A 13,652-nucleotide genomic window follows, 5' to 3' on the forward strand; every position below is an offset into this window, starting at 1 on the left:
GTATTGGTGCCAGTTTAAGCAAGATGGTGGTGGTGTAGCTTGTGGGTTCTTTCAGCCCAGAAGCCTGGAGCTAATCTACTCACTCCGTTTTTTTTAAACCCTTTTATAACTTCCTCGGCGGAAGGAGTCTTTCCCCGGCCTGGTCCTAGCGAACTTACGGCTTCCAGTCTGGTGTGGCGGTTTAGGCCTAGCACGGCGTTCTTCTGTTGTGCTGGCCTCATCCCGCAGTGACGGTCTCAGCTGGAGGTGAGTCTACAGGTTCGGCGCTTTTATCCCGGCGTGAAAGTCTTCCAAGATTCCAGCGGCCAAACGGGATGATCTCGTCCAGTCCCAGCGTGGAGATCTTGCATTCCAGCCTGGAAGAGTAGTCTCTTGGTGTACCGACCTTGCGCCAGAGGGGCAGTCTTGGCAGCCTGCAGGTGTGAAGGTCTTTTTAGCGGCAGCTTCCAGCATTTTTGCTTTAGAAAAAAAATCGACATTCTCCGAACTGAAATTGATTTGAGGTGAACTCTTAATTTTTACTTTTTCTTATTGGCACTGTGGTAATGGCGACCTATAGAACTTTTCACTTTTTGTAAAAATGTGACAAATTGCTATTGTCAGTTCAGAGTAGACACTATTTGCCTTACAGGTCAAATACCGACTGCTGCCGTCCGATCATAACTAGGAACCATGTGCTTCAATCTGTGGCATAGCAATGTAAAAACGAAGCTTTAATATGCTGCAAGTTATGCACCGTACTAATCATTGGCGTCATTGAGGATCAAATATAATGTAAGCACCATAAATGGCAGCAACATTGTATTAAAAAAAGATGAGCAGCTCAGCAGAATTGAAATTATTTCTGACTTGTAGACAAACAGCTGACAGAACATCAATGTTTTGGGTCAGTTAATTCATCCCAAATTTGGTAGCTTAAGTACAGCTCGGTCTCAAGAGCAAAACACAAGTTAATTAAACTTTTCGACTGGAGCCTGTCATTTAATGTTCTCTGTAGGGGTTACGCGAATGTACAGTGCCCCAGTGGCTGGTAATCATGACACCAGACATTAGTCCAAAAAAAAAGTAACAAAACAAACTTATTTTCAGTGTCTAGTAATGGGAAAAAAGCTTGGAAACTCGTTTTGTAAGGGAACCACTATTCTCAGGGAAACAAAAGCAACTGAAATCAGATTAGTATTTGTTAAACATGCTATAGAACAATAGTCCCAAATTCATGGAGCCAGTGAAGGCCTCGCTATAGGGAGATGCTACAAAAGTTACTAAAATGCCATTTCCTTATATACAAGTCATCTAACAAAGAACATTGTTTTTTGAAAACAAAGTTCGTTTACATTCCTGCAAGAGCTTAAAGACTTCGAAAGATCAAATAAGGTTAATTTTTATACTCGTCACCTCAGAATCCAGTTCTCTCTCTCTCTCACCGTACAGCGAAGACAACATTGGGAGCGGAAAAAAAATCCCCAAAAAAGTAGAAAACTTTCAAAACATACTATGGAATGATAAAAGCCAATAACAAGCAAAGTTTAATGACACCAACACTGACAAAAAAAAGTCAAAGCAAATTCTATTCAAATTTACCGCTCCATGTACAGTACATGCAAGGGCCATTACGTGTTTAAATACTGTATTCTTGCATCATTAAAAGTTTTTTTTAATCTATCAAGTGACAGCGACTGCTTCACTGCTAGACGACTCAGTAAATTACTCAACTGTGGCTATTAGAAATAAAATGGCACTTCACCTCTACAAATTCACGTTAACCTCAAAAGACTAATGTTTACGTTTTCTCGCCATGAATTTTCCCGGAAACTGGCGACATTATAAAAACAATTTCGAAGTGTTGCGACTGTTAATGTAAAAAGGTAAAGTCGCCAAAGTCCCAAGGGGCAATAAGATTGTTCTCAAAGAGAGATGTCTGGTGATGGTTTAACCCGAGGGTCACTACGACTCAGGCAAAGGGGCGAGGTCGAGAAGGAAGGTACTTAATAGTAACTGAGCCTGTGCGGTTAGCGTAACTCTGCATTGCAAATGAGCCATCCAGCCAATTGAGCTAACCGATCTCAACTAATGTAGCCCACGTATAGGAACAGTTTATATTTCAATTCCCTCTACAACCTTCTCTTTAGGACCCTCCTTAAAACCACTGCTGGTAAAATATTGCATAACCCCCCCAAACCGCCCATTTTTTTTCAGGCAGTCATGCTTCACAAACAGCTAGAGCCGTTTTCTTTCCAGTTCAGACGCCACACAAAGTGAAAGTCGTTCGAATTTGCTGGTTTAAAAAGTTATAACACTGATCTAATAACACTTCAGAAAATTAATATCCCCACAAAATGCTGATTTAACATTCCCACCTTCTCAGCGTAGGTTAATTACAACATACAAACTTAATACATAAATACAACATTACTCCACTCGTACATAAAACTTTCCCCTAAAAATAAAGTATCTTATTTCAAATGCACAAGACGCTAGAGGAATCTGTCATATAATCTGCACTCCCGTGTTTGGAGCTGGCAAATTCACGCCTAGTGCGTGAAACCCGAAAATACCAGGAAAGACTAGACGCGTGTCTTCGTTCACGTGCTATGAACAGTCTATTACTTTGCTTAAATTCACAGGCGAAAAATCAAACTTGCAACCTGAATGCCAAGTGCGGACAAGTTTCGTTGAACGGGGAAAAACAACTGTTGTCCCATTATCAAAATTTACGAAACACACCATACTGCAACTTAAAATTATCCACTTGCCCCTTAAAACATTCACAATGGCGTAAAATAAAATACCATGAATATGCTACAAAATCCTAGACCACATATACCACGATAAGTCTACTTCAGGTATACCACTGTCGTCAGCTTTCAAAACAAATATTATTCAACGGGACGGACATACACGTCCAATGAAGATAAATAAGAAAGGTTGGTCCTTCCAAGACCAAACAGGATCATATGATCCTGTGCAACAACCGACAACACATTCAAAATCTGTCCAGGAAATTAGGCTTGTAGAGGAAGGCAGTCTTGTGCAGATGGATCTCCAGCAAAACACCAAAACCTTTATTGTAACGGGGAAATCACGTGCACCTACGGTTGCATGTATCTACAGGACACTGGTTATTTACACTCAGCCTCAATATCTGTCTGCCAGCAGCGGGAATAGTGGCACCAAGCCCAGCCACTAACCCCTCACTTACCTCTCCTTTCCTGCCCAGATCCCCCCCCCCCAAAACAAAACCTTCTAACACTCCTTTCCCCTTGTGTTCCTGTTCTACACATTACAGTTAAACTATTACAAACAAAGAGTAAAGTTGTCTGGCGGCGCCTTCCTTACCTGAGCGGAGGGCCTATATCCACAAGAATGGCCCCGGCCGAGCCCCCATAACCATATCCTCCTGCCCCGGCAGTTCCGCTGGATTGCGCGGGCTGCTCCGCTCCGGCCTGGGGCACACACGGCTCCGGACTCGGCTCCTTCTCCACCGAGGCGTCGAAGTCGACACTCTTGACTTTACGGAGGTGCTTCCTGTACAAGGCGAGCTGCTTCTGGGCCGAGGCGGGCTCTTCACTCGGCTCCGAGCTCTTGCTACTGCTGCTGCGGCCCCCGGTCCCGGTGTCCCCGGTGAACACCGCCCGGCTCCCGGTGCCCGCCGTCGCCATTTTGTCCTGTCTCAGTTCATGGGCCTCCCGTCCCTGTCCTTCCCTCTCTGCCCCAGGGGGAATAGGGGTGGGGGGGGGGGAGAGAGAGATGATCGGCGGCCTCCTTTCTCCCTCCCTCCAGGAGTCACAACCGGGCGGAGCTCAAGCTCCCTCCACACCGATCACACACACGGAGAGTCAGTCAGGAGCCGCCCCGGGTCCGCACTCACATCCTCCTCACCGCCGCCGCCGCCGTTAAAGCGGATTACAGCCAGCTCAGCTCAGCGTGGTGAATAACATCTCTCCCCGGCTGTAGGGAGGGAGGCAGTATTGCCGGCTGCCACACACTATTGACACCACACTTGGCCGTTTCTTTTTCTCACTCAAATGTGCAATAGCAGCAGCGCGAGGAGGAGCGCGCGAGCCGCTGCTCCCCGTGGGTCCGGCCCCATTCCTTATATGGACAAACTTCCCTCGCGATTGCCCCAGCTCCTCTCCTCATGCACAAGTTGGCCGGACACTGGAATCGACCGTAGAAAGTCTGCTGCAGTGTCGCTCAATCATTTCATTCATTCCTGGGGCGGGGGGAAACAACTGGTCTTACCCGCTGAGCAGAAATCTCCAACACAGAACCTATCATGTCCCAAACGCTGTCGATGACCCAGTTAATAAAGCTGTTTTCTGTGTGTAAATTTAAAATGTCATAATAATGAAATGTCATAACTTTTAATATGCAGAATGTCTTTAGGATGTGTTACACCCCAACAGAAACAATGGTGGAAGCACAATCTTTATTGACTTTTCAAAAGATTTCCGCTCTTTGTTCTTTCTTCCTCCCTTTCCCTATTTCGAACATGATTAAAACCTGGTGTATATGTAACTTTTCAGTTCTGATGAAAGTTACCAACCTGAAAAGTTAAGACCTCTCTCTGTGGACCAATATTTCCAGAATATTCTATTTACATTACAGCGTGTTGCTTGAAATATAATGCAAGTTTTCTGTTTTCCATTTATTAAATTTAAATTTAGATTGTGTGGTTATGATTTGCAGGCATCCAAGCTGAAATGCGATATGAAATAATTAAAAATAAATCATATTGTAAAACCGCCGAGATATGGAAGTAAATGGATAACTCCATATGTACTTTGTGTCTGTTTGTATAATGCTCGGTTTGTTTTGTCTTCACTCGCACGCTGTTTCCGCCTTTGCTTGCCCCAGTGGGGAAGTATCGGAAGGATTAAGAGACAACTGAACATCCTCCCATGGCGATTCTCTACAGTGTGGAAACAGGCCCTTCGGGGCCAGTAACCCATCCAGACCCATTTCCCTCTGACTAATGCATCTAGCATTATGGTGCACTATGGACAATTTAGCATGGCCAATTCACCTGGCCTGCACATCCTTGGACTGTGTGAGAGCACCTAGAGGAAACCCATGCAAAGTCCACCCAGACAGTCGCCTGAGGCTGGAATTGAACCTGGAACATTGGTGATGTGAGACAGCAGTGCTAACTACTGAGCCACATGCCACCCTAGAATGGGACAGACAGCCAGAGCTTCTCCTTTAGAAGCAGGACACTTCATCGAGCCGCCAAGGCCTCCAGGCGAATTGAAGTAAAACTCTTGAAAAGATTGGATTTAATGTTCACCTTCTGGTTGGCTAGATTACCTGCTGGTTGTGAAGGCTCATTCTATCTGACACATTGCCACACAAGCAGCGAAAGTGAAAATTCCTCTAGGATTAACTCCCCTAAGAGTAAAGGGCAGAGTCATTGGAAGTAGTTATTGGAAAAGATATTTGTGAAGTAATTTTTGTTCTGAAGTAAATGAATGAATATATACCCAGAAGGATTCATTTTAAAGTTTGTTGACAATACTAAAATAAGACCAAAAGGAGCTGTAATTGATGAGGATGGACTAGAAATGTTACAGATAGAATTTAATATCAGTTAAATGTGTGGTGATAAATTTGGCTTAAGAAACAATGGTAATTATTATCTGACAGGAATCAGGCTTGTCTGAGAGACAAGCAAAGGATTTGGGACAAAGGTACTAGACAATAAAGGCAGCACCTTGTGTTGAAAAATTTACAAAATAAGTACTTGGAATTTTAGATATTGAATCAGAAAAGATATAGAATATAAAAGCTCAAGGCAATCCTGATCTAATTTATAACATTGCAATCCCATTTAGTACATTTGGTGTACTACTAAGTTTCACAAAATAGAACTGTCAGAACCTTCAATGAAGATACAAGGCATAATACCAGATGTTACAGAGCATGAGGAAATACAAAAATAAAGGAAGACTGCATGAATTGAATAATTTTTCAATAAAATTATGCAGATTACAAAGCAATGTAATAGAAGTTTACTAAAGTATGAAATGGTTGAATAGGGTATAGGAAAGTACACTTTCCAATTGTTGAGAAGTTTAGAATGGGATAAGTATAAAGGATTTAACAGAGAATAAAATAAATTTCTTTAAGTTGTATATGGGCCTGAAAGGGTTAAAATGATTAAGCGTCATTAGCACCACCCACTGTAATGATATCATGAGGCCTGGAAGAGAGTCAATAAGGAAGTTGAATGAGTCCTCCTATCCTTTTAACATGTTAATAATAATTACATCTTGATTACTACAAGATACTCTTCTAGTTAGACCAAAAGGTGGCTATCATATCCACATTTGACCAAGCAGGCCCCTGAGAAACCTATAATTAGAAAGTATTGATAGCACATAGAACATGTTATACAGAGAGAAATCACCTACAGGGTTAGTGAGCAAGGGAGAAACAATGTCAACTTTTAAGATTATGTTGGATAGATATAGGAAAAGGAATATGGGAACAGGTATGTAAGATAGCTAGGCGCAGGTGGGAACTGCAGAGGCTGGAGATTAGAGTCAAGATTAGAGTGGTGCTGGAAAAGCACAGCGGGTCAGGCAGCATCCGAGGAGCAGAAAAATCCACGTTTCAGGCAAAAGCCCTTCAACAGAGTCATAAAGATGTACAGCATGGAAACAGACCCTTCGGTCCAACCCGTCCATGCCGATCAGATATCCCAACCCAATCTAGACCCACCTGCCAGCACCCGGCCCATATCCCTCCAAACCCTCCCTATTCATATACCCATCCAAATGCCTCTTAAATGTTGCAAATGTACCAGCCTCCACCACATCCTCTGGCAGCTCATTCCATACACGTACCACCCTCTGTGTGAAAAAGTTGCCCCTTAGGTCTCTTTTATATCTTTCCCCTCTCACCCTAAAACTATGCCCTCTAGTCCTGGACTCCCTGACCCCAGGGAAAAAACTTTGCTTATTTACCCTATCCATGCCCCTCATAATTTTGTAAACCTCTATAAGGTCACTCCTCAGCCTCCGACACTCCAGGGAAAACAGCCCCAGCCTGTTCAGCCTCTCCCTATAGTTCAAATTCTCCAACCCTGGCAACATCCTTGTAAATCTTTTCTGAACCCTTTCAAGTTTCACAACATCTTTCTGATAGGAAGGAGACCAGAATTGCAAGCAATATTCCAACAGTGGCCTAACCAATGTCCTGTCCAGGTGCAACATGACCTCCCAACTCCTGTACTCAATACTCTGACCAATAAAGGAGAGCATACTAAACGCCTTCTTCACTATCTTATCTACCTGCACAAACAGGAATCTACGTTCTGGGCAAAACCCCTTCATCAGGAATCTTGATGAAGGGCTTTTGCCCAAAACGTTGACTTCCCTGCTCCTCGGATGCTGCCTGACCTGCTGTGCTTTTCCAACACCACTCTAATCTTGAAAAAATACCTTCACCCACCACATTTGCAAAATGCAATCCCTTGCTCAACTTTACTTTCCTGGTTCTTGAATGTGTTCCCACCTCCAAATCCATCCCCATCTTTGCCAAAACTCCATGTTTAAATTCCTCCAATCATGTTTTCACCTCTACCAGAATACAAAATAGTTGCAATGACTTTCTAACTATTTGTGAAATAAGATCTTTCTTGGTCTTTTCTGCAAGCTTTGACGCAAATTATCGTATTATCCTCCTCCAATGCCTCTCCACTCTGTGTGGGACTATAGTTACCTTGTTTCAGTCCTAACTATTCACTTCTCTTTCTGCCACTTTAGTATTCACCTGGGTGTTCTCCAAGGATCCACCATTGGCTACCTCTTGATTCTCAACTACATGTTGTCCCTCTGTCCCCATCTAAAGACACAGTGTTAGTTTTCACGCAAACACTAAAGACAGCCAGTTCTATTTCACACTTCCTCTTAACTCCTCCACTGTTGATAAATTATCAGATGGCTTGTCTCACATCTGGATAAGGCTATACTTCCACACGGTACTGGATAAGGAGATATTACCTCTAATTAAATAATTAAGACTGAATCTGTTATTTGCAGTCCTTGCTTCCATACAATGCTCCCTACAACAGTCTGAGATGAAAATAATCTATTCATAACCTTAGTTCATTGTTTGATCCTTAGATGAACTTCTGACCTCATATTCATGCCATCACTGGACTGCCCATTTCTACTTCAGGAACATCGCCCAACTCTGCCCCTGCTTCAGCACATCTGAATCATGTCTACATAATTTCTGGACTTGACTATTTCAGCATACTCCTAATGGCCTCCCACATTTCACCCTCCCTCAATTTGAGGCCATCCAAATCTCTGTTGCTTGTGTCTTAACTTGCAGCAAGTCTATCACTGTGCTTGGCAACATGCACTAGCTCCTGCTTAAGAAACAACAAGTTTACAGTAAAATAACACAAAGAATTGCAATTGCTATAAATCTGAAACAAACAATAAGCTGGAGAAAAGCTGGAGAAACTCAGCAGACCTGGCAGCATTTTTGAGAGAAAGCAATTACCGCTTTGAATCCAGTCTTCTTCAATTTCTAGTTCATTAAATGTTGTATAAATGAAAATCATTTTTGTTGATGTAGTAGCTAATCCAAGGAATTGTGCCTAAAGTTCCCTCCTGATGAAGGTAATTCTGATGCTTCATTATCTCACCTTCAGCACTAAGCCTACAGATCAGAAAATAATCTGAGAGTAACACCCACTGATGGATTGGAAATATTTCATGTTTTTGTTTAGGTGAGTTGAAATCTCCATTTAGTGATACTATTCAAAACATCTTGAGTATAAGGAAGACATTAAGTTGAATTTTGTGACAATCTACTTAAGGGAAACTCTTGAAAGGTACCAGCCTATTCATTGCCATATGCACCTTTCTGTCTGTATATTTCATGTTTCTTTTAAAATAGTTCAGCTATAACATTCACAATGCTGAAATGCCTGTTGTGAAAGAGCACTTATATTAGTTTCTGCTTTCGCTATCATGGAAGTGAAGCTCAATGCAACTATATCAATCTGTGTGGATCAATGCACTGAAAAGGACAGAAAATATTGTGTTGTCTGAGGCATGCATTTCTGCAACTTCCTGTTGTAGCACAAGAGCTTTCATTTGGTTCCTCACTAACTCAGCAGCTGATTTGTAATTGACTTCATCTAATTCAGCAGAGCATAGTTTATATGAGAGTACTGTGTCTCTCAAGATATGTACTTATTGAAATGTGATGGTAAATGGATAACAGTTAGCTAGTGTACAAAGTTAAAAATCACACAACACCAGGTTATAGTCCAATAGATTTACAGCAATTGGAAGCACTAGCTTTTGGAGCGCTGCTCCTTCATCAAGTGTATACCCCAGACCACCACCGGCATCTCCATATCATAGCTAACATACAGTAAGTTAGGTATGAAGAAGGCTCCTCCCTGGAACATCGATTTTCCTGCTCCTCAGATGCTGCCTGACCTGCTATGCTTTTCCAGCACCTCTCTAATCTTGTCTCAGTATTAAGTATGTTGAAAGATATGGGTTAACCTTCAATCCAGTCTAAATTATGTGAATGACTGCTGGATTGAAGGTTAACCCATATCTTTCAACATAGTCTAGGGGGTGATGGTGGTCGTGTAATGTACTGGGCTAATAACCCAGAATCATGTTATAGAGACATGAGTTTGAAGCCCACCATAGCAGATGGTGAAACTTAAATTCAATAAAATCTGGAATTCAAAGATAGTCGAATAGTGACTGTGAAAACGTTGTCAATTGTCATAACAACCCATCTGGTTCACTAATGTCCTTTAAGGAAGGAAATCTGTCACCATTGTCAGGTGACTCCACACCCACTGTCAACTGTCTTCTGAAATGGCCCAGCAAAGTCACTCAGTTGCAGAGCAATTAGGGGTGGGCAATGGGAACTAACTAACGATGCCTGCATGCCATGAATGAATTTTTAAAAAAATTGTACCAGTTACATCATATCTGTGTTACTTCTGAAACCACATTTACTTAATTGTGTTTATATATATGCTGGAGTTCCAGCCTCTTTCCTTCCAAGATTAGCACAACTTTGATTTGTGCACACACCTTAAATTCATTAGGGAGAAGCACTAAATACACCCTAGGTTGTTTCCAGATGGGAGGAGGTAATAGTTAAAGGATGAGTCACTCCAGACTGCTTTCACAAATAACATATGTATCTAACTCAAGAAGATCATTAATAAAGGCCAAAGTTTGTTTACTACCTTGTCTAACCAGTGTCATAGAGTCATGGAGATGTACAGCACGGAAACAGACCCTTCAGTTCAAATCATCCATGCGGACAAGATATCCCAACCCAAACTAGTCCCACCTGCCAGCACCCGGCCCATATCCCTCCAAACCCTTCCTATTCATATACCCATCCAGTTGCTTTTTACACATTTCAATTGTACTAGCCTCCACCATTTCCTCTGGCAGCTCATTCCTTACACGCACTACCCTATGTGTGAAAAAGTTTCCCCTTAGGTCCCTTTTGTATTCTTTCCCTTCTCACCTTAAATCCATGCCCTCTAGTTCTGGACTCCCCCACTCCAGGGAAGAGACTTTGTCCATTTATCCTATCCATGCCCCTCATGATTTTATAAACCTTTATAAGGTCACCCCTCAGCCTCCGATGCTCAAGGGAAAACAGCCCCAGCCTATCCAACCTCTTTTTATAGCTCAAATCCTCCAACCCTGGCAACATCCTTGTAAATCTTTTCTGAACCCTTTCAAGTTTCACATCATCCTTCCAATAAGAAGGAGACCAGAATTACACGCAATATTCCAACAGTGGCCTAACCAACATCCTGTACAGCCGCAACATGACCTCCCAACTCCTGTACTCTGACCAATAAAGGAAAGCATACCAAATGCTTCTTCACTATCCTATCTACCTATGACTCTACTTTCAAAGAGCGATGAACCTGTACTCCAAGGTTTTTTGTTCAGCAACACTCCCTAGGACCTTACCATTAAGTGTATAAGTCCTGCTAAGATTTGCTTTCCCAAAATGCAGCACTTCACGGTTATCTAAATTAAACTCCATCTGCCTCTTCTCAGCCCATTGGCCCATTTGATCAAGATCCCATTGTAATCTGAGGTAACCATCTTCGCTGTCCACGACAATTTTGGTGTCATCTGCAAACTTACTAACTATATCTCTTATGCTCAATCCAAATCATTTATATAAATGACAAAAAGTAGAGGACCCAGCACCGATCCTTGTGGCACTCTACCAGTCACAGGCCTCCAGTCTGAAAAACAACCCTCCACTACCATCCTCTGAGCCAGTTCTGTATCCAAATGGCTTGTTCTCCCTGTATTCCATGAGATCTGACTTTGCTAACCAGTCTCCCATGAGAAACCTTTTCAAATGCCTTACTAAGTCTGTATAGATCACGTCCACTGCTCTGCCCTCATCAATCCTCTTTGTTACTTCTTCAAAAAACTCAGTCAAGTTTGTGAGACATGATTTCCCATGTACAAAGCCATGTTGACTATTCCTAATCAGTCCTTGCCTTTCCAAATACATGTACATCCTGTCCCTCTGGATTCCCTCCAACAACCTGACCACCACCGACATCAGGCTCACTGGTCTATAACTCCCTGTCTTGTCCTTACCACCTTTGTTAAATAGTGGCACCACGTTAGCCAACGTCTATCGATGATACAAATATCTCAGCAAGGGGCCCAGCAATCACTTCCCTAGCTTCCCTAGCTTGCTGCTGGGTGGCACGGTGACTCAGTGGTTAGCACTGTTGCCTCACAGCACCAGGGTCCCAGGTTTGATTTTACCTCGGGTGACTGTCTGTGTGGAGTTTGCATATTCTCCCCGTGTCTGCGTGGGGGTGCTCTGGTTTCCTCCCACAGTCCAAGGATGTGCAAGTTAGGTGAATTGGTCATGCTTAAATTGTCAATTAGGTGCATTAGTCAGAGGGTAAAGGGGTTTGGGTGGGTTACTCTTCGGAGGATCAGTCTGGACCTGTTGGGCCGAAGGGCTTGTTTCCACACTGTAGGGAATCTAATCTAATCTAGGTCCTGGGGATGTATCCACTTTTATGATGTTTCAAGACATCCAACACTTCCTCCTCTGTAATATGGTCATTTTTCAAGATGTCACCATCTAGTTCCCTGTGACAAGATGGAGAAAAAAAATGGGAAAATCAAGCTTGGATATAATTTTCTGAACAAACAAAAACAATGAAAGAATGGCTTGTATTGATCTAGAATTTTTCATGTCCTTAGGTCATCCAAAATGTTTACAGCCAATGGAGTACTGTTAAAAAGCATGGTTGCCAAGAGTAAGTACAGAAAATAATCACACATGTAACAATATGACACTTACCAGATAATCTGCTTTTCAGTCATGTTGATTAAGGAATAAATATTGGCCAAATAACTAGCTTGAATCTTCTAGGAGAAAGTGAGGACTGCAGATGCTGGAGATCAGAGCTGAAAATGTGTTGCTGGAAAAGGGCTCATGCCCGAAACGTCGATTCTCCTGCTCCTTGGATGCTGCCTGACCTGCTGCGCTTTTCCAGCAACACATTTTCAGCAAATAACTAGCTCCCCTACTCTTGTTCAAATTGTGGTATGACTTTAATCCTTTACCACCTGGAACCCTTAGTTAACATTTTGTCCACAAGACAGTACTTCAGAACATGCATCACTCCCCTCCATCAGTACTCCATTCAATTATCATCTTAGATTTTTGACAATGTCTTTAGAGTGAATTTTGAAAATGCAAGCTTCTGATTACCTCAGGCCACTAATTCTGTAAATATTTTGTTCAAAAATGCAGATATTTGGAATGAAGGATGGATTCAAGAACTGCATTGATAATTTGCAAGTGTTACTCCACTGCAAAAAAAAACAGGAAGGAATGTGAAATCAAGAATTACAGAACTATTACATTCCAGTAACTCCTTTAAAATTCCTGTTTACCTATCACCAAAAACAGATTGACTATGTATTTGGACAAGTATCAGTTGATTAAAGGAAATAGCATGGGTTATTTTGAATCAAGTCTGGTTCATTTTGTTGATTTTTTTGAGGTATTTTAAGAAAGAACAAAGAACAATACAGCACAGGCATAGGCCCTTTGGCCCTCCAAGCTTGTGCCAACACATTTTTGTTCTTCCATACTAAAACTGTCTTCATTTACAGGAGCCGTATCCCTAGATTCCCTTCCTATTCATGTGTCTATCTAGGTGCTTCTTTAATGCTGCTATTGGGTCTGATTCCACTACCTCCTCTGGCAGTGTGTTCCAGGCACTCACCACCCTTTGTGTGAAAAACATGCCTTGCACATCTCTTTTAAACATCCCACCCCACCCCCACACCTTGAACCTGTATCCCCGAGTAATTGACCCCTCCATCCTGAGTAAAAGCCTCATACTTTCTACTTTATCCATGCCGTTGACAATCTTATAAATTTTTATCAGGTCACCCATCAATATCCTGTGTTCCAGTGAAAACAAGCCCAGTCTATCCAACCTTTTTAGATTAGATTAGATTACTTACAGTGTGGAAACAGGCCCCTCGGCCCAACAAGTCCACACCGACCCACCGAAGCGCAACCCACCCATACCCCTACATGTGCCCCTTTTTACCTAACACTATGGACAATTTAGC

At 42.4% G+C, this 13,652-nt stretch overlaps 1 protein-coding gene and 1 long non-coding RNA gene across 3 annotated transcripts in view; one reads left to right on the top strand and one right to left on the bottom strand.

The window, feature by feature from the left end:
- map3k1 (mitogen-activated protein kinase kinase kinase 1, E3 ubiquitin protein ligase) overlaps positions 1-4,020 on the bottom strand; it is a 130,343-nt gene extending 126,323 nt beyond the window's left edge. The window contains exon 1 of one of the 2 annotated variants that reach the window (XM_043689029.2): positions 3,337-4,020. In XM_043689029.2, coding sequence (XP_043544964.1) covers positions 3,337-3,659 — 323 coding nt within the window. In that variant the 5' untranslated portion in view covers positions 3,660-4,020. Of the gene's footprint in view, positions 1-2,789; positions 3,021-3,336 lie in introns of those variants that run through there. The other variant, XM_087988960.1, reaches the window with a different exon arrangement.
- Positions 38-13,029, top strand: LOC122549361 (uncharacterized). The gene is made up of 3 exons (XR_006311507.2): positions 38-503; positions 12,264-12,319; positions 12,820-13,029. It is a non-coding gene; the product is annotated as an uncharacterized LOC122549361 (long non-coding RNA).
- Positions 13,030-13,652: the final 623 nt, after the last annotated feature.

This window comes from Chiloscyllium plagiosum, unplaced genomic scaffold (genome assembly GCF_037043375.1).
Source record: "Chiloscyllium plagiosum isolate Xiang-an unplaced genomic scaffold, Cpla_swu_hap1 HiC_scaffold_1, whole genome shotgun sequence".
In the NCBI taxonomy this organism is placed as follows: domain Eukaryota; kingdom Metazoa; phylum Chordata; class Chondrichthyes; order Orectolobiformes; family Hemiscylliidae; genus Chiloscyllium; species Chiloscyllium plagiosum.